We start from the raw sequence: 20,132 nt of genomic DNA, 5'->3' as shown, positions 1-20,132 counted from the left end.
CGGTTTAGGGAAGAAAGTTGGTAATTCCATTGTCTGATTGAGATGGAATGGGGTAACTACTTTCGGTAGGAAGGACGGGTGAGTACAGAGAACTACCTTCTGATGATGAAATTGTAAGTATGGAGGATAATGGACCAAAGCTTGTAACTCACTAATTCTTCGTGCTGATGTTACTGCAACCAGGAATACTACCTTCCATGTGAGGTATTTAATGTGCGCTGAGTCCATGGGTTCGAATGGAAAAAGCATGAGCTGTTCCAGAACTATGTTGAGGTTCCATGAAACCGGAGGTTTGGATATTGGGGGACGAATGTGCGTTAACCCTTTCATGAAACGAGTCAGTAATGGATGGTTAGAAATAGGCATATCATTGATTTGTCTATGATAGGCGCCTATGGCACTGAGGTGAACTCTGATGGATGAGGTTGCTAGACCTGCTACGTATAGTGTATGAAGATAGTCAATAAGCAATTCCGGTGAACAGTCCAATGGTGGTACTCCTTTGGAAGTGCACCAGGTAGAGTAACGTTTCCATTTATAGCTATAATTTTTCCTGGTTGAGAGTTTCCTTGATTCTAACAAAATGAATTGTGCTGAAGTGGAAACTCCTTGCTCTGTTAGAAGGAGCCTCTCAATCTCCAAGCTGTCAAGTGTAGAGATGAGTGTAGCGGATGTAGAAGTGTTTCCTGATCCTGGCCGAGAAGATCTTGTCGATTCGGTAAGGGAATTGGTTCCCTGATGGATAGTCGAAGTAGGAAACTGTACCACGGTTGCCTCGGCCAGGCCGGGGCTATGAGTATCAGTTGAGCTTTGTCCACTATACACTTTTGAATTGTTCTTGTTATGAGATGTATGGGAGGAAAGGCATACAGAAGGCCTGTCGTCCACGGAATTAGGAAGGCATCTTCAGCGATCCTGAATTGGCTTGGTCTTATGGAGCAGAAATTGGGAACTTGCGCGTTGATCTCTGTTGCAAAGAGATCTATTGAAGGTTTTCCCCATTGCCGAAATATGTCTTGGGCTACTTCTGTGTTGAGTGTCCATTCGTGGGGATGAAAGATGCGACTTAACCTGTCCACTCTTGTGTTTGCAATTCCCGGTAGGTAAGTTGCTTGTAGATGTATGGAATTTCGGTGAGCGTGCTCAAAAATCATCAGGGTCTCCTTGCAGAGGGACCATGAACCGGACCCTCATTGTTTGTTGATGTAAAACATTGCTACTTGGTTGTCCATGTAGATCATGACCCTGCGTCCTTTCAGGTGGTCTTGGAATACTTGTAATGCATTGCGAATCGCTCTGAGTTCAAATAAATTTATTTGCAGATTCTGTTCCGAGGTTGTCCATAACCCTTGAGTTTCGTAAATCTCGAGGTGTGCACCCCAGCCCTTGTGAGACGCATCTGTGGTTAAGACCGTGTTGTGAGGAGGAGAGCTGAACAATGCTCCTTTGGACATGGTGGAGTCTAGGAGCCACCATGTTATGTCTTTCTTCATTTCGGTTGTTAGGGATACTCTCTGAGTCAATGGCTGTGAATGTTGTTTCCATTGACGTTTTAGTCCCCATTGTAGGCGTCTCATGTGTAGCCTGGTGTTGGGGACCGTGAAATTCACTGCTGCCATGTGGCCCAGGACTACCAAGACTTGTCTCGCTGACAGTCTCTGAGTCTGGTTTAAGGCCTGTAGAAGGTGACGGAAGTGTGATCTTCTGTCATCTGGGAGATATGCTCTGTTGCACGTAGTGTCCAGGCGTGCGCCTATGAACTGCAACTGTTGTGTTGGTTGTAGGTGTGATTTCTGAAAATTGATCACAACCCTAATTCTTGTACACAGAATATCACCCAATGGAGGTGATCTCGTAAGATTGTTGGGGTTGGTCCGAGTATGAGCCAATCGTCCAGATATGGAAAGATGGTTATGCCTTGTTTCCTGAGATGAGCCACCACCACTATCATGCATTTGGTGAAAACCCTGGGTGCAGCCAATAGTCCAAAGGGAAGAACTTTGTACTGGTAGTGCTGTTGTGGAGGTGAGCAATCATGCCTTTTATGCTTAGACTTTAGTCTGTGCGCGGATATAGATTTATGCGCAGATGTATGGGCGAATGTAGATTTGTGGGCGCTTGTAGCTTTATGTGCAGATGTATGCGCGAATGCAGATTTATGTACGCTTGTGGATTTATGCGCAGATGTATGCGCTGATGTAGGTTTGTGCGCGGCTGCATCTCTGCGCGCAGAAGTATAGTTGTGCGTGGATATCGATTCTCGCGCAGATCTGTCCTTCTGCACACATTTTTCTGATGCTGCACGCGGAAGGTTTGTGGGCCCCGAAGTCTTCGGCACCGTGCACACAGATTTTTTTAGAGTCGGCGCCGTACGCGCAGATTTCAACGGCGCCATGCGCGTATCTGGTCTGCGCAGTATTTTCTTCTGCACCGTGTGCCCCAGTTCTTTCGGTTTGTGCGCCATTTCGTCTTTCTTCGGCGACAGCTTCTTACGCGCAGAGAGGTCTGTCGGCGCAGAAGGTGACAGCGCCACGGTTTCTGGCGCCGATACTGATCGTTGCGGCTCTTTAGGCACTGAGGATTCCTTAGAATCCAATGGCCTTTGTCTTTTCGCTTTTCCCTTACCTCCCAAAGTGGATGATTGAGGAGTTGACGCTGAAGGTCTCTTTCTTGATGGAGCCGATGAGGATAATGGGCCAGGCGACGAATGAGCCTCCAATGGCTCTCGTGAAGCAAAAAGTTCCTGAAGCCTGCATGCCCTTTGTTTTAATGCTCTCGGTGACATTTGAGAACAAAACTGACAGTCTTCACGATCGTGCTCTGGTCCCAGACATCTGTAGCAGCGATCGTGGCCGTCGGTAAGTGACATTACTTTGCCACACTGACAGGGTTTGAAACCCGACTTTGACATTTCATCTATTTTTTAAATACTGAGGAGAGAATAGCCCCACGTGCGATCCCGCTCATGGAAAATAACAGACTGAGGAGATTCCGTTACTTTCCTGCACGGGAACACACGCGCAGCCGCGGAGAGCAAAGCTCTGTTCTCTGCTTTGACAAGCTCCGCCTCCCGGGCCTGATTGTCAGATCCCATGACAGCATGGCTAATTTAGCCCCGCTATCGACGGGAAAAAATTATTACCTGCACTGAATGCCCCTGATCATGGAGCTCTCTGAGACTGACGGGCAGGACTGGGCATTGCAGGCAGAGCTTATTATAAATCATTACCTGCACTGAATGCCCCTGATCATGGAGCTCTCTGAGACTGACGGGCAGCACTGGGCATTGCAGGCAGAGCTTATTATAAATCATTACCTGCACTGAATGCCCCTGATCATGGAGCTCTCTGAGACTGACGGGCAGCACTGGGCATTGCAGGCGGAGCTTATTATAAATTATTACCTGCATTGAATGTCCCTGATCATGGAGCACTCTGAGACTGACGGGCAGCACTGGGCATTGCAGGCGGAGCTTATTATAAATTATTACCTGCATTGAATGCCCCTGATCATGGAGCTCTCTGAGACTGACGGGCAGGACTGGGCATTGCAGGCGGAGCTTATTATAAATTATTACCTGCACTGAATGCTCCTGATCATGGAGCTCTCTGAGACTGACGGGCAGCACTAGGCATTGCAGGAGGAGCTTATTATAAATTATTCTCAGCACTGAATGCCCCTGATCATGGAGCACTCTGAGACTGACGGGCAGGACTGGGCATTGCAGGCAGAGCTTATTATAAATCATTACCTGCACTGAATGCCCCTGATCATGGAGCTCTCTGAGACTGACGGGCAGGACTGGGCATTGCAGGCAGAGTTTATTATAAATCATTACCTGCACTGAATGCCCCTGATCATGGAGCTCTCTGAGACTGACGGGCAGCACTGGGCATTGCTGGTGGAGCTTATAAATTATTACCTGCATTGAATGTCCCTGATCATGGAGCACTCTGAGACTGATGGGCAATACTGGGCATTGTAGGCGGAGCTTATTATAAATCATTACCTGCACTGAATGCTCCTGATCATGGAGCACTCTGAGACTGATGGGCAATACTGGGCATTGTAGGCGGAGCTTATTATAAATCATTACCTGCACTGAATGCTCCTGATCATGGAGCTCTCTGAGACTGACGGGCAGCACTGGGCATTGCAGGCGGAGCTTATTATAAATTATTACCTGTACTGAATGCTCCTGATCATGGAGCTCTCTGAGACTGACGGGCAGCACTAGGCATTGCAGGCGGAGCTTATTATAAATTATTCTCAGCACTGAATGCCCCTGATCATGGAGCACTCTGAGACTGATGGGTAGGACTGGGCATTGCAGGCGGAGCTTATTATAAATTATTACCTGCATTGAATGTCCCTGATCATGGAGCACTCTGAGACTAACGGGCAGCACTGGGCATTGCAGGCGGAGCTTATTATAAATTATTACCTGCACTGAATGCTCCTGATCATGGAGCTCTCTGAGACTGACAGGCAGCACTGGGCATTGCAGGCAGAGTTTATTATAAATTATTACCGGCACTGAATGCCTCTGATCATGGAGCACTCTGACGAGCAGGCGGAGCTTGTTCTTTTTTTTTAGGGCAGGAGTCAGGACCTCTCCTCCTTAGAAAATGAGCAGTGTTGTCTGCTGCCCTTTTTAACATCTCTGTTTATCCTCTGACCTTTTTGCTTTGAGAGCTGAAAGGATGTTACTCTGTGCATGCAGACAATGTCCATTGCTGCATCCATTGGGGAAGGATTGGAAAACGTCACTGGCCCAACTGAATGCTGTCTTGAACAAGGTCTCAGATTGGGAGAGTCAGAATAGTCTTCACCTTAATTCCCAGAAAACAGAAGGATCCTGGATTATAAGACCCTCAGTTCCAGTGAGTTGTTCATCCCTTGTTCAGGGCGGTGCTCTGCTCTGGATCATGAAGAGTGAATATAAATCATTAAATGAAGGAATAAAGGGAGAATATTTTCTGTTTTCTCCTTCTGTCAGCAATCAGCAGAACTTCCTCTCCCTTTCCCCAGCGCACAGTTAGTTTGAAGATCTCTGTCCCATATCTCTCCCCGGGGACTCCCAGAATAATCTCTGTCACTCTTTTACTCTCAGGTGTCAGGCCGTGGAGTTTCCAAAACCAGAGGCTGCTCCTGTGGGAGAGGGAAAATGTTCCCACCTCAGCTTCCTTCGGCAGTATTTTGTTCTGAAAGATGTGCTCGCCAAACACCAAGGTAAAGAGCTGTTTTATTCTCAGGGGTAGCGGGCAGTTGTGATTCGGTGTAGCTAAATGTCTAGTAGTGCTTTAAAATTTAGGGGATGCCCAATATTAAAATATATCCGGCTCTGTGAGTTAGCCGGAGAAGACTTATCCAGCTCACTTACTTGGGATATTCAGATAAGTATTAAAGTAAGTAGGATAAGCTTATCTGGCTAAATTTAGACCTGCTTTGGGCCAAGTCTAACTTATCTGGTTATCTTAAATGGATAAGTCTGAATATTAGTAAAAACAAGGAGAATCGGTAATGGAAACGCCCTTTATTTAGTGATGCCCGACTCTGGCCGAGTTTCGCTCTTTTTCATAGAGCTGCCTCAGGGGCAATCTTTAGGAATAGGGCAAATCTCAGCAAGCAATTGCCACAAAACCATGTGAGGTCATCAATTGCCTGTGGTGAACATAAATTGCATTATGTTTGTGGCTGTCAATAGAAAACGAACAGAGGTCTGAAGTCAGCACCGTCAAGCTCGCAGCATTCAATGTAATTACAATTGCTTGCTGAGATTTGCCCTATTCCTAAAGATTGCCCCTGAGGCAGCTCTAAGAAAAAGAGCGAAACTCGGCCAGAGTCGGGCATCACTAAATAAAGGGCGTTTCCATTACCGATTCTCCTTGTTTTTACTGCTATACAGCCAACTGGATCGGCTTCCGCTTTGTTTTTTGGGTCTAAGGCTGAATATTGCTACTTATCCGGCTAAGTTCCCCAGAAACGTAACGCCACCCACTGACTATCTGGATAACTGTTTAGAGAAGTGCTTAGGGCAGGCTTCCGAAATCTATGGCCAATGTGACCCCATTTTAGTATTTGAAAATTCACATGACCCCAGAGAATGACCCAAACTAATTCCCAGGGGTGTGGTCCCCCTCCTACAATCACTCCTTCTCACCCTTCTGGTATTCAAGCTGAGCCCCTTTTGCTACCTCCACTCCTCTCACCTCCTTAGCCTATCCCATCCTCTTCCCTCACCCAATCCCCCATTCCCTCCTCACCTATCCCACCATCCCCTTTCTTACCTCCTAGCCTCTCTCTCACCCTCTCCATCCATCTTCACGTCCCCTCAGCTAATCCTCTATCACCTGCAACGTGTTCTTATAACCCTCAACTGATCCTCTGTCATCCCCTTCCTCTCACCCCATTCTCCATTCCCTTCTCACTAATCCTGCATTCCCTCTCTCACCTCCCATCCTCATCTCCTCCCCTCCTGCCTTTCCTTACATTTCCCTCAGCCACACTCCAACTCCTTTTACATCTCTCAGCTCATCTTCTGTCATTACCCCTCACCTTCCACCTTATCCAACCCTCCAACCTCTCCTGCATCTCATCCCTCCTTTCAAATAGACCCTCCTGCAACCATCCCCTGGCCAGGCTCAGCTGCAACATTTGCCTTTGGGCCTGGGCCAAAAGGTGGATGAAAACAGGTGGGACGAGAGGGCAGGTTGATGGCGGGGCAGGTTCAGTGGTGGGTAAAGAGAGAGGAGCAGTGGTAATTTGCACTGATCCATACACACTCAGCCCTGCCCTCCGTTCATGGCTGCTCCCATGTCTGACAGTGATCTGCAAGCAGTAGCAGCAGTACAGGGCCTGTGGGTTATGCAGGCTCAGAGGCCCTGCAGCGGCCCTGTCCCTTCTCGTGCAGGGCTTCCTGTTACCACGGAAACTCATGCAAAGGCAGTACCATCCCAGGGCCTGTGAGCATGAGCAGGCTCACAGGCCCCACGTTGACTCCCACTACTAATAGTGCTGCTGCTTCTGGTGCATTTGAGGCACTTGTGACCACAGCTGAAGGTGTTGGGGTCCAGACTCACAGTTTGGGAAGCCCTGGCTTAAGTAAGCAGCTTCAGAAAGGTGAGGTTTTTTTAAACTGGATTTGAACACAGCCAGAGAGGGAGCATAATGGACAGGCTCAGGAAACCTATTCCAGTCATTCTGTGCAGCAAGGTGGAGTTGGTGGTGGAGGAAAAGGGCACAGATAAGAGTGACCTGACCAATGAATGGGCTTTATGAGGAAGGATGCAGGGAGAGAGAGGAGAAGACAGGTAGTGAGGAGCTGCAGAGTGAGTGCATTTACAGGCGAGTAAGAGAAGAAGACAGGAGGCGATGTAGCAGCTTGAGAAGAGGGGTTCGGTGCGCATAGCAGCACTGAAGGAGGAGAAGAGGTGCAGCTGAATTTGGAATAGATTGCAGTGAGCGACAGTTCAGGTGGAGGCCTGCAGAAAGCAAGTTGTAGAAGTCTGAGGAGGAGGTGATAAGAGATATTGAGCATTTGGTAGCATGCTCAGAAAGGAAGGGATGGATTTTAGTGATGTTAAAGAGGCTTATCTGGGTATGTTCGCCACACTCCCTGCATCTGACCCCGGAGACGGATCGGAGAGCTGCGGTGAACTGGGCCTGCGCAGTCGGCGCTGAAAGCCCGTCGGGGTAAGGCCTCCTTTTGTTCCGCGCTCACCCCATACGGACTTCCACGCCGACCACCGGCCTTGCCTGCTCGATCCCACTCACCTCCCGGACCTTGCTTCCTCTCCATACGCCGGCATTGCTCCTGCATCGCCGCCTCCAAAAACGCCCCGCGGTCGCACCGTTGACATCAGAAGGCCGCGACAGCGATAGATTTAAAAGCCTGTTCACTCCCCAGCGTCACGCGCCAAAGGTACGCGACAAAGGGGCCTGCCCCTTTGTGCGCCCCTTTTTGCGTCCCCTTATTGCTAATCGTTGTAACATCCTGTCTAAAACTGCCTTATTTGATTGCCTCTCATTAATCTTCCCCAGTAAACATCTGCCAACCCTTTCCTGTCAACGATGCCACCTCTTTCATGCCTCTGTTCCACCACTTACCAAAATAGATACCCATCAAAACTAACCTTCCCCCCTCCAACCCCCCCACCCCTCTAAAAAGGCGTCTGACCCCCATTCCCATATCCCCCTCCACGCATCTCCTTACCTTGTCCCTTATTTAACTCCTCCTCTTTAATGCCCAATCTTTGCAACAAAAAACTCACCTTCTACATGACCTATTAACCGACTCCAAATCGGAAATCTGTGCTGTGACCGAAACATGGTTTAAACCTCTGATACTCCCCTTATCAACCAATTCCCCGTTGAAATCTATGATATTTTCTCTATTCCCCGCAAAAAGAAAAAAGGAGGAGGATTACTCCTAATCGCCAAGAAGGAATTCAAACTCACCCCGCAAATTTGCAAAATTCCCGCCCAATATGAAGTAGGCCTCTTCAAATCAGACTCTCTGCAAATCTTCCTGATTTACACCCCCCCCCCCCCCCGGGTCTGCTAGAAAAAGACCCCTCTCCTCTCATAGAATTTCTCACTGACTCACTCTCGCCTGACATTCCTACTATTCTCCTTGGCGACTTCAGTCTTCATGTTGACTTTATACCACAATCTCCTCCATGCGAAGTGTTCATCTCATCCTTAGATGCGATGGGTTTCACACAAATCATTCACTCCCCGACCCACAAGGCCGGACATACCCTACACCTTATCTTTACTAACTCCTTCATCAACACTATCCACCCCCCTTCATGCCTCCCTGTCCCCTGGTCTGACCACACCATTATAAAAACTACCCTTGCACTTCAACTGCCACCCCCTTCCACTATCTCTCAGCCTAAATCCTTCCAGTTCCATAAGACCTGCTCCTTAGACTCTCTCACCACAGCTTGCTCAGACATTCCCAATTGAAACATAGAAACATAGAAATGACGGCAGAAGAAGACCGAATGGCCCATCCAGTCTGCCCAGCAAGCCTCACACATTTTTTCTCTCATTCTTATCTGTTACTCTTAGCTCCTTGTTCTATTCCCCTTCCACCCCCACCATTAATGTAGAGAGCAGTGATGGAGCTGCATGCAAGTGAAATATCTAGCTTGATTAGTTAGGGGTAGTAGGGGCAGTAACCGCTGCGATAAGCAAGCTACACCCATGCTTATTTGTTTTACCTAGACTATGTTGTACAGCTCTTGTTGGTTTTTTTTTTCTTCTCCCCTGCTGTAGAAGCAGAGAGCCATGCTGGATATGCCTTGAAAGTGAAGTATCAGGCACATTTGGTTGGGGTAGTAACCGCCGTAACAAGCCAGCTACTCCTCGCTTTGTGATTGCGAATCCTTTTTTTTTTCTTCACCCCTGTCGTTGAAGCTATGCAGGATATGCGTGAAGCATCAGTTTTTTGTTTTTTTTTTTTTTTCCCCCTGCCGTTGAAGCAGAGAGCTATGCTGGAAATGCGTGATGTATCAGTCTTTCTCCCATGCCGATGCAGCAGAGAACCATGCTGGATATGCATGGAAAGTGAAGTATCAGGCACATTTGGTTTGGGGTAGTAACTGCCGTAACAAGCCAGCTACTCCCCGTGTTTTGAGTGCGAACCCTTTTTCTTCTCCTTTGCCGTTGTAGCAGAGAGCTCTGCTGGATGTGTGAAGTATCAGTTATTCTTCTCCCCTGTCATTGAAGCAGAGAGCTATGCTGTATATGCATTGAAAGTGAAGTATCAGGCATATTTGGTTTGGGGTAGTAACCGCCGTAACAAGCCAGCTACTCCCCTCTTTATGAGTGCAAATCCTTTTTTCCATTACCTCTTGCTGTTGAAGCTTAGAGCGATGTAGGAGTCACAGTAAGCATGTGTATGTTTATTTAATAAGGGTATTGTGTCAATAGCCATCATTCTGGCGAGTCACCCACTCTTCATTGGCGGCCTCTTGACTTTATGGATCCGCAGTGTTTATCCCACGCCCCTTTGAAGTCTTTCACAGTTCTGGTCTTCACCACTTCCTCCGGAAGGGCATTCCAGGCATCCACCACCCTCTCCGTGAAGAAATACTTCCTGACATTGGTTCTGAATCTTCCTCCCTGGAGCCTCAAATCGTGACCCCTGGTTCTGCTGATTATTTTCCTACGGAAGAGGTTTGTCGTTGTTTTTGGATCATTAAAACCTTTCAAGTATCTGAAAGTCTGTATCATATCACCTCTGCTCCTCCTCTCCTCCAGGGTGTACATATTTAGATTCTTCAATCTCTCCTCGTACGTCATCCTATGAAGATCCTCCACCTTCCTGGTCGCCCTTCTCTGTACCGCTTCCATCTTGTCTTTGTCTTTTTGTAGATACGGTCTCCAGAACTGAACACAGTACTCCAGGTGAGGCCTCACCAAGGACCTGTACAAGGGAATAATCACTTCCCTTTTCTTACTTGATATTCCTCTCTCTATGCAGCCCAGCATTCTTCTGGCTTTTGCTATCGCCTTGTCGCATTGTTTCGCTGTCTTCACATCATTAGACACTATCACCCCAAGGTCCCTCTCCTGCTCCGTGCACATCAGCCTTTCCCCCCCCATCGAGTACAGTTCATTCGGATTTCCACTCCCCATATGCATGACTTTGCACTTCTTGGCATTGAATCTCAGCTGCCATATCTTCGACCACTCTTCCAGTTTCCTTAGATCCCGTCTCATTCTCTCCACTCCTTCCGGCGTGTCCACTCTGTTGCAGATCTTAGTGTCATCCGCAAAAAGACAAACCTTACCTTCTATCCCGTCCGCAATGTCGCTCACAAAGATATTGAACAGGACTGGTCCCAACACCGATCCTTGCGGCACACCACTTAAAACCGCTCTCTCTTCAGAGAAGGCTCCATTTACCATCACACATTGTTTTCTGTCCGTCAACCAATTTGCAATCCAGGTCACCACATCGGCACTCACTCCCAAGCTTCTCGTTTTATTCACCAGTCTCCTGTGCGGAACCGTATCAAAAGCTTTGCTGAAATCCAAGTAGATGACATCTAGTGCTCTTCCTTGATCCAATTCCTTGGTTACCCAGTCAAAAAAGTCAATCAAATTTGTCTGACAGGATCTTCCCCTGGTGAATCCATGCTGCCTCTGGTCCATCAATTCTCCAGACTGTAGATAGTTGACTATTCTCTCTTTCAGCAGTGACTCCATTACTTTTCCCACCACCGAAGTGAGGCTAACCGGTCTGTAGTTGCCTGCCTCTTCCCTGTTCCCACTCTTGTGAAGCGGGACCACCACCGCTCTTCTCCAATCATTCGGCACCACTCCCGTTTCTAGGGATCTATTGAACAGGTCACACAGCGGACCCGCCAGAACATCTCTGAGCTCCCTCAATATCCTTGGATGAATCCCATCAGGCCCCATGGCTTTGTCCACTTTCAGGTTCTTTAGTTCTTCCCACACATTTTCTACTGTAAAAGGATTTTCATCTATTCCCCTTCCCTCCAGTTTCTTGTTGTTTAGAGATGGTCCTTCTCCAGGGTCTTCTTTAGTGAACACAGAGCTGACTTAAAGTCAGCTGACAGTGCTGTCTCTTCCTGGGCAGAGATTACCCTCAATATTGCAAACAATTTATGCCCCGTCTCAAAAAAAAAACTGTCACATCAACCCAATCAAATAAAAAACCTTGGTTCACCCACGAACTCAAAATCCAAAAAATCCACCTCAGAGCAGCTGAAAGATGATGGCGAAAACACCCCTCTCCCGCTACTAAAACCATCTACTACCAACTTATGCATGCCTTCAGGAATGCTATCCAAAAAACAAAAAAAGAATATTATGGCAAAAAAATTCACCTCCTACAATATAACCCTAAGGCCCTATTTTCCTTGATCTCAAATCTTACCAAACCCAATTTGACACTACCTCAGGAACCCCCCACACAAATACGCTGCAATGAAATAGCTCTCTTCTTTAAGAATAAAGTGTCCAATATCACTGCTAAGTTCTCCCCAAATACTAACAATTTTACACTCCCCATCACACACACAACCACCCTTCTTTCATCTTTCTAACTCTCCTCAACTCTTGAAATAGAGAACATCCTAAAAAAGATGAGACCTTCCTCCCATCCTTTTGAAACTATTCCTACCAAACTCTTACTCTCTATTCCTAAAACTATAGCTTCATCACTTTCCAAAATTGTGAACCGTTCCCTTGAACAAGGCCTGGTTCCCAACTCTCTAAAACAAGCTGTTGTCAAGCCTATCCTAAAAAAACCCTCTCTTGATCCCGCCAACCTATCTAACCTCCGTCCCATCTCCAATCTCCCTTACCTTTCCAAAGTCCTGGAGAAACTAGTAAACTCCCGCCTTTCTGACTACCTTGAACAATTCAATATCCTCCCACCAACACAATATGGTTTTCGTAAACACCTCAGTACGGAAACCCTACTCCTCTCCCTAACTGATACTATAATCAGAGGACTGGACGCTGGCAACTCCTATCTCATTGCTATGCTTGATATTTCTGCCACGTTCAACACCGTCAATCATAACATCCTTCTCAACACTCTCATCAGTATTGGAATCTCCGGTACAGCACTATTATGGATTAAATCATACCTCCAAAACCGTAGTTATACAGTCCTCACTGGCAATATTGAATCCTCACCTGTAAACCTCGACTGTGGTGTCCCCCAAGGATCCTCCCTTTCTTCCACCCTGTTTAACATTTATATGCTCCCTCTCACCAACCTTCTTTCTAACCTCATCCCCTTCACAAATTCTATTCTCACCGCTCTCCAAAACTGGGAAACCTGTCTTGCCTCCATTAACCAGCTCCTCACCGATATGCACTTATCCCTCAACCCCCAAAAAACTGAACTCCTTTTCATCTCCTCCAAACATTCATCAATACCTTTACCCCCCACCACTTTCCCATCCAACTCACGAAACCTGGGTGTCATACTTGATAACCAACTCACCTTCAAACCCTACATCAAATCTATCCTCAGCAGCTGCTATTTCAAGCTGCAAACCCTCAAAAAACTCAAACCTCTACTTTATTTCTCTGATTTCCGTACTGTACTCCAATCTATCATATTTTCGAAAATAGATTACTGCAACGCTCTCCTCCTTGGCCTCCCTGCTACTTACATCAAACCTTTGCAACTACTTCAGAATGCCACTGCACGTATCCTCACAAATGCTAACAAGAAAGACCACATCACTCCCACCCTCATTGATCTCCACTGGCATCCTATACATTCACGCATCCTATACAAAACTCTTACCCTCATTCACAAAAGCATCACCAACGAACATTTCAACTGAATAAACCCACCATTCCTCCCTCGCACCTCCACAAGACCAACTTGTTCCTCCCTACGTGGAACCCTCTGTGCCCCCTCTATAAAATCAACTAGACTCATCTCTACAACAAACAGAGCCCTTTCCCTTGCAGGCCCCACCCTCTGGAACTCCATGCCCCTTGATCTACGCACCGAAACTTCCACACCCAAATTCAAAAAGAAACTCAAAACTTGGCTCTTCCTACAAGCCTACCCCTCCTCACCCTTGCTTGCTAACTCTTCTGCCTCTGTGACCCACCGCTAAAAAAAAAAAAAAAAAATCCATTTGCCTTACTTCAGGCCTCCCTTTTCCCCTCTTTCTTTCCCTGAAATAAGCAATCAGCAATCGCAAATGAATGTATTTTTTGAACCCTGTACATAGCTTTTTCTTTTTGTTACTGTTGGTTATCCCCCTCTCCCATCTTATGTTACCCCCAATTTGAATCTATATACTAATTTATACAGTTTTCTGCTTGTTATTTTGTTGACTGTTCTATGTTCTTTGTAAAGGCTATGCCTACCTATACCATGGTTTTAAGTTATCTGTAAACCGACACGATGTGCAAACGGTTGTCGGTATATAAAACCTTTTAAATAAATAAATAAAATAAATAAATAAATAAATCTGAATATCAGGCAGTAAATCTATTGCAAAAATGCTTCATTTTAAACTTTTACCATTTCTCAGTATAATTGTTTATCCTTACATTTTCTTTTAGGCAAACTTTCTGCAGAACTAGGTAAGCTTTCTTTCAGTTTCTCTCTTTTACATTAAAACAACTATTTAAGGTGCATCTCTGCTTTGGAAAGGCTCCTGTTTCCCTTACAATAAACAGAGAAGGCTGCACCCAGAAACAGCAATTACAGGTTTTTACGGTCACAGACAGAGTCCTGAGAAATGAAAGAGACGGTGCCACAGGATTTGGGGTTATGTTACTGGCTGAATACCGCAGCATGAAACCAGGGCCAGATTTTGGTGCCCATAGGCAGGACCTGCTGGAGGCGGGACAGTAAGGGGGAGAGGATAGCGTGTCACTGCAGCGTCCCTCTGAAGTGATGCAGGCTCACAGCCCTAAAGCAAACAGGAGCAGGCTCCTCTTCAACCTGATTATTTGCTGCCTTCAGAATTGGCAAGCTGGGCAGTTGCCTCTTTTTGCCAATGCTTGATGGACCCTTGGTCTGATCCAGCATGGCAATTTCTTATGTTTTTATGAGGGTTCACAAATCCAACCTCTTCAGCTCAGCTGCTTGTTGTTGTCTTGTTATTCCCAGGTTAAAATTCCTTTTCTACAGAATCAGTTACTGAAGAGGGAAAATGACCTACAAAGCTCAGGATGGGTTCATCCTGTAGTTGATATAGTCACTGATTACTGATGATCTTTACTAATTGTTTGATGGCATCAGCTACGGATAGACACATCCCAAGCTTTGCATTCTGTTCAGGTTCTGCAGTGAGTGAGTGAGTAAAACTGGATAGGAAAATTAGTTTCTTACCTGATAATTTTTGTTCCTGTAGTACCAAGGATCAGTCCAGACTGCTGGGTTATGCCTCCTCTCCAGTAGATGGAGTCAGAGAGAAAACTGAAAGCACCCCCTAGATATACTGGTGTGCCACCTGCAATCCCTCAGTATATGTGATATCAAAGCAGAAGTATTGAATTAACCACTTCCGACAATGCCCTCAAAAATTTCTTTTACCCCCTTGTAATTATTTATTTATTTATTTATTTACTCAAAGACTAGATCAAACAGAAACCTCCTGGATGACATAGAAAACCAGGTATAACCAGTACAACACAAAGGAGTGTACAGGACAACACTAGAGAACGACAAACTTACCATTAAAACTGTTCCAAACGTAGTGACCATAATCTGCCAATGAAGAATATTAGAATATTAGAAGACGAGCGGACTCCCAGAAGTGTGGGCGGGCGTCTGGACTGATCCTTGGTACTACAGGAACGAAAATTATCAGGTAAGAAACTAATTTTCCTTTCCCTGTACGTACCAGGATCAGTCCAGACTGCTGGGATGTACCCGAGCCGCCTTAACTGAGGTGGGACCCTGAGAGTCCCGCTCGAATCACACTGCTCCCAAAGGACTGTGCGGATGGACCACGGACATCCAGCCAATAATGCCTGGAAAACGTATGCCATGATTTCCAAGTGGCCGCCCTGCATATCTCTTGACAAGAGACCAATTGATTTTCAGCCCACGAAGTCGCTTGAGAACGCAAAGAATGAGCCTTAAGCCCATCCGGAACAGGTTTACCGCACCAATATACGTGGACGCAATAGCGCCCTTCAACCAGCGTGCGATTGTAGTCTTGGACGCCTGAAGCCCCTTGTTGGGCCCATTCCATAATACAAAAAGGTGATCCGACCTTCTAAAGTCGTTGGTAGCCTCCAAGTAGCGCAAAAGGACCCGACGGACGTCCAAACGCCTCAAGTTTTTACCTTGAGAAGACTGCAGCTCCTCTTCCGAAAAAGAAGTCAACTCAACCGTCTGGTTAACATGAAACGATGAAACCACCTTAGGCAAAAAGGAAGACTCCCGACGCGGAAATACGCAAGAACGGTTCTCTGCAAGAAAGAGCCTGTAGCTCCGAAACACGACGGGCCGAGGAGATGGCCACTAGGAAAACCGTCTTGAGAGTCAGATCCTTTAACAAAGCCGTCTTGATAGGCTCAAAAGGTGCCGCACACAGGCCACGGAGTACCAAGTTCAAGTTCCAGGAAGGACAAGGAACCCGCACCGGAGGTCGCAAATTCCGAACACCTCGCAAAAAACGCGCAACATCGGGGTGACTCGCAAGAGAAAACCCCTCGACCTTGCCTCTTAAGCAGCCCAACGCCGCAACCTGAACTCGAAGCGAATTGTACGCCAACCCCTTCTTCAGGCCATCTTGCAGAAACGAAAGGATGTGACCCACGGACGAATGACGGGGCGCAATACTTAGCGCAGTGCACCATACGTGGAAAATCTTCCAAACCCTAGCATAAGTAAGCATAGTGGAAGACCTGCGCGCCCTAAGAAGAGTCGAAACAACAGCATCCGAATAACCTCTCTTCCTCAACTGCTTCCGCTCATAAGCCAGGCCGCCAGACAAAAGTGATCTGCCAGATCGAAAAACACCGGACCCTGACGGAGAAGATTGGGAAGGTGACCCAGACGTAGTGGACCGTCGACCGCCTGGTTGACGAGACCCGCAAACCATGGACTGCGCGGCCATTCCGGAGCTACAAGAATCACCATACCTTGGTGATCCTCTATGCGCCGTAACACCTTTCCCACAAGGGGCCACGGAGGAAACACCTAAAGAAGGATTCGATGGGGCCACGGAAGCACCAACGCGTCCACGCCTTCCGACCCGTGTTCCCGTCGTCAGCTGAAGAAACGCGCCGCTTTCGCATTTAGCCGAGTCGCCATCAGATCCAAGGGCGGAGTCCCCCAACGCTGGGTGATGAGATGCATCGCCTTCGCCGACAGCTCCCATTCTCCTGGATCTAGATGCTGTCAACTGAGGTAATCTGCCTGCACGTTGTCCACGTCGGCTATGTGGGTGGCTGCAATCCGCAACAAGTGTCATTCCGCCCAGCTCATCAGCAATGCCGCCTCTGTCGCCACCGCCCGATTCTTTGTGCCGCCTTGCCGATTTATGTACGCCACTGTAGTCGCATTGTCCGACAGAATCCGGACCACTCGGCCACGCACGATCGGAAGGAGGCGGCGTAAGGCTAGACGTACCGCTCTGGTCTCCAAGCGATTGATGGACCAAGTCGACTGGAGCGCTGTCCAGGTGCCCTGGACTGCTCGGGACTGACAGACCGCCCCCCAGCCGGAAAGGCTGGCATCCGTCGTCACCACTATCCAAGACGGAGGCTCCAGGTCCACTCCCTGCAGGAGATGACCGGGAGTTAGCCACCAGGAGAGACTGGAGCGGGCCGGGTCCATCAAGGGCAGCTCCAGGCCGTAATCCTCGGACCTGGGATCCCAACGAGAAAGCAGTGCTGTTTGTAACGGCCGCATATGCGCAAAAGCCCATGGCACCATCTCCGTAGTAGACACCATATGACCAATGATCTGTAAATAATCCCAAGCCGTAGGAATGGGAAGGTCCATCAGGCGCCGCACCTGTGCCATGAGATTGAGCATGTGTTGATGTGGGAGAAAGACCTTGCCCTCTAGGGTATTGAACCGAGCGCCCAAAAATTCCAACTGTTGGGTCGGCTCGAGTCGGCTCTTCGCGAAGTTGACTACCCAACCCAACAACTGGAGTTGACGCACCACCAAGGAAACCGCCCGTTTGCAAGACTCTTGCGACTTCGCCCGGATGAGCCAATCGTCGAGATAGGGATGCACAAGAACTCCTTGACGACGGAGGGAAGCCGCAACCACTACGAGAACCTTGGTGAATACCCGAGGAGCGGTCGCCAGCCCGAATGGAAGGGCACAAAATTGGTAATGACGCCCCAACACCATGAACCTCAAGTACCTTTGATGCCGCTCTTGGATACCGATGTGAAGATACACCTCGGTCAGGTCCAAAGAAGCCAAAAACTCTCCCTTGTGGACGGCCGCAATAACAGACTGTAGCGTCTCCATCCGAAAACGAGGCACGCGTAATGCCTTGTTCACGCCTTTTAGATCCAAGATCGGCCTGAAGGTGCCCTCCTTCTTGGGAACCAGGAAGTATATGGAATACCGACCTGTCTTGACCTCGTCCGGTGGGACCGGGACCACCGCTCCCATGGCTTGCAAGTGGTTGACGGTTTGAACTATAGCTTGCTGTTTCTCCGGAGGACCGCACGGCGATATCATAAAGAGATCCCGGAGGGAACGTGCAAAATCCAACTCGTAACCGTGCCGAACCACGTCGCGCACCCATTGATCCGAAGTTATTTTGACCCACTCCTCCCAGAACCGGGACAGCCGACCTCCGATTAAAAGAACAGAGGAATGGGTCTGCGCGCCTTCATTGAGCGGGCTTGCCAGCAGCGAATCCTTGCAAGGCCCCTCCCCGCGGAGGCCGCCTACCACGAAAGGAAGAAGACCAGGACTGGGACCTTGTGAGCTGATGCTTCTGGGGAAAGGAACCACCTCTACCCATACGGAAACGCCGTTGACCCCGGAAACGAGCCCTGGTATTCCCGAAGGGCCGAGACTGACAGGGCTTGTCCTCGGGCAATTTGTACACTTTGTTATCTCCCAGGTCCTTAATGAGCTGATCTAATTCCTTGCCAAATAGCAACTTGCCCTTAAAGGGGAAGGAGCCTAACCTGGCCTTGGAGGTGGCGTCTGCCGACCAACGACGGAGCCACAACAACCTCCTTGCTGAAACTGCCGAGGACATAATTCACGCTGAAGTGCGCAGCAAATCATATAAAGCATCCGCTGTGTAAGCGACTGCCGCTTCAACGCAATTTGCCTGCTCCGCCTCAGCCGGAGGAAGCTCCTGCGCCGTCAGGAGCTGTTGGACCCAGCGCAGGTTGGCCCTCTGGACGAGGCTGCTGCACGCGGCTGCCCGGACACCCAAGGCCGCCACATCAAAAATGCGTTTCAGTAAGACCTCCAACTTGCAGTCTTGGAGATCCTTCAAGGCTATTCCCCACGTAACCGGGATAGTCGTATGCTTGACCACGGCCGTGACAGCTGAATCCACCGCGGGCGTCTTAAAAAGATTCAAAGATTCCACGGGCAAAGGATATAATTTTTCCATGGCCCTGTTCACCTGCAGGGAAGCCTCCGGCAGTTCCCATTCCCTTGAAACAATTTGCAAAACCTTGGGATGTAAAGGGAAAGTCTGAGGGGGGGCCCGAAGGCCTGCCATAGCAATATCCCCCGTGGATGTGTCCGCATTGGGAGGTGGAGCTGTCAGCTCCAGCTCTTGCAGGACATGGAGGATGAGGAAACTTAACTCATCCTTCCCAAATAAACGTAGCACCTGGGGGTCGTCCCCCTCTACGGCCCCCTGGTCGTCCGCTGCCTGCAAGTCCGGTGCCCCCGGAGAATCCGGAGCGGCTCCCAAGTCCCCCGAACTCCCGGCACCCCCCCCCCCTGCAGGCAGGTGACATGTGTCCCTGTGGATCCCAGCCCTGGCGGGGTCTCCTGAATCAAAGAAGTCTTGGGAACCTTCGGGGGAGAGAGACCTTCTGCCTCCCAACCAGACTCTGCCTGTAAAAAAGCTTTGTGCATTAGGAGCACAAACTCAGAGGAAAACGGCACCAACCTTTTTAAATCCTTTTTCTGTGAGCCTGGGGGAAGGGGGGCTCCAAAGTCCTCCAAATCGCACTGTGGGCGCGGGCTCAGGTCGGGAGGGGAAGGAGGAGGGGAGGTTTCCTCCTCCGAAGCCAACTGGTCCGCCTGCCGCGTGGCCAAGATGGCCGCCGCTCTCCTCCCCGAAGGAGGAGGGGCCGAAGAACGGTTGCTCGGAGCTGTGCGCTGCCGCGATGCCGGGGGAAGAGAAGAATCGCTGCGGGCAGCGCTCGGCCCCCGGGAGGGTCCCTCGCCCCCGGGAAGACATCGGGAGCAGAGACCCTCCCGGGAGAGTTGCGCCCCTGCCCCCCCCACAGGCCGTGCAGGCCGAAGAGCACGGCATCGCAGCGACAGAGGAACTGACAGAAAAGCGCGCCAAAAAGAAGGTAAGTAACCCTTACCAGAAAATTGCGCCGGATGACACAGCCACCCCCTCCGGCGTCCTTAGAGGCACTGGCAGGCCGGGGCTAACCGAACAAAGAGCTCACTGCCTGTCACCAACAGGTCTTAAGTG

The 20,132-nt window shown here is 48.8% G+C and overlaps 1 protein-coding gene across 3 annotated transcripts in view; it reads left to right on the top strand.

Moving 5' to 3' along the window:
• LOC115085685 (E3 ubiquitin-protein ligase TRIM39-like) overlaps positions 1-20,132 on the top strand; it is a 121,325-nt gene that overhangs the window by 20,822 nt on the left and 80,371 nt on the right. For all 3 annotated transcript variants that reach the window (XM_029591989.1, XM_029591990.1, XM_029591988.1), the window contains 2 exons: positions 5,114-5,232; positions 14,083-14,103. In XM_029591989.1, the coding sequence (XP_029447849.1) occupies positions 5,114-5,232; positions 14,083-14,103 (140 nt within the window). The remainder of the gene's footprint in view (positions 1-5,113; positions 5,233-14,082; positions 14,104-20,132) is intronic.

This window comes from Rhinatrema bivittatum, chromosome 2 (assembly GCF_901001135.1).
Source record: "Rhinatrema bivittatum chromosome 2, aRhiBiv1.1, whole genome shotgun sequence".
NCBI classification, from domain to species: domain Eukaryota; kingdom Metazoa; phylum Chordata; class Amphibia; order Gymnophiona; family Rhinatrematidae; genus Rhinatrema; species Rhinatrema bivittatum.
Note: the sequence above shows the minus strand (reverse complement) of the source record. Positions and strands in the feature narration are given on the sequence as shown.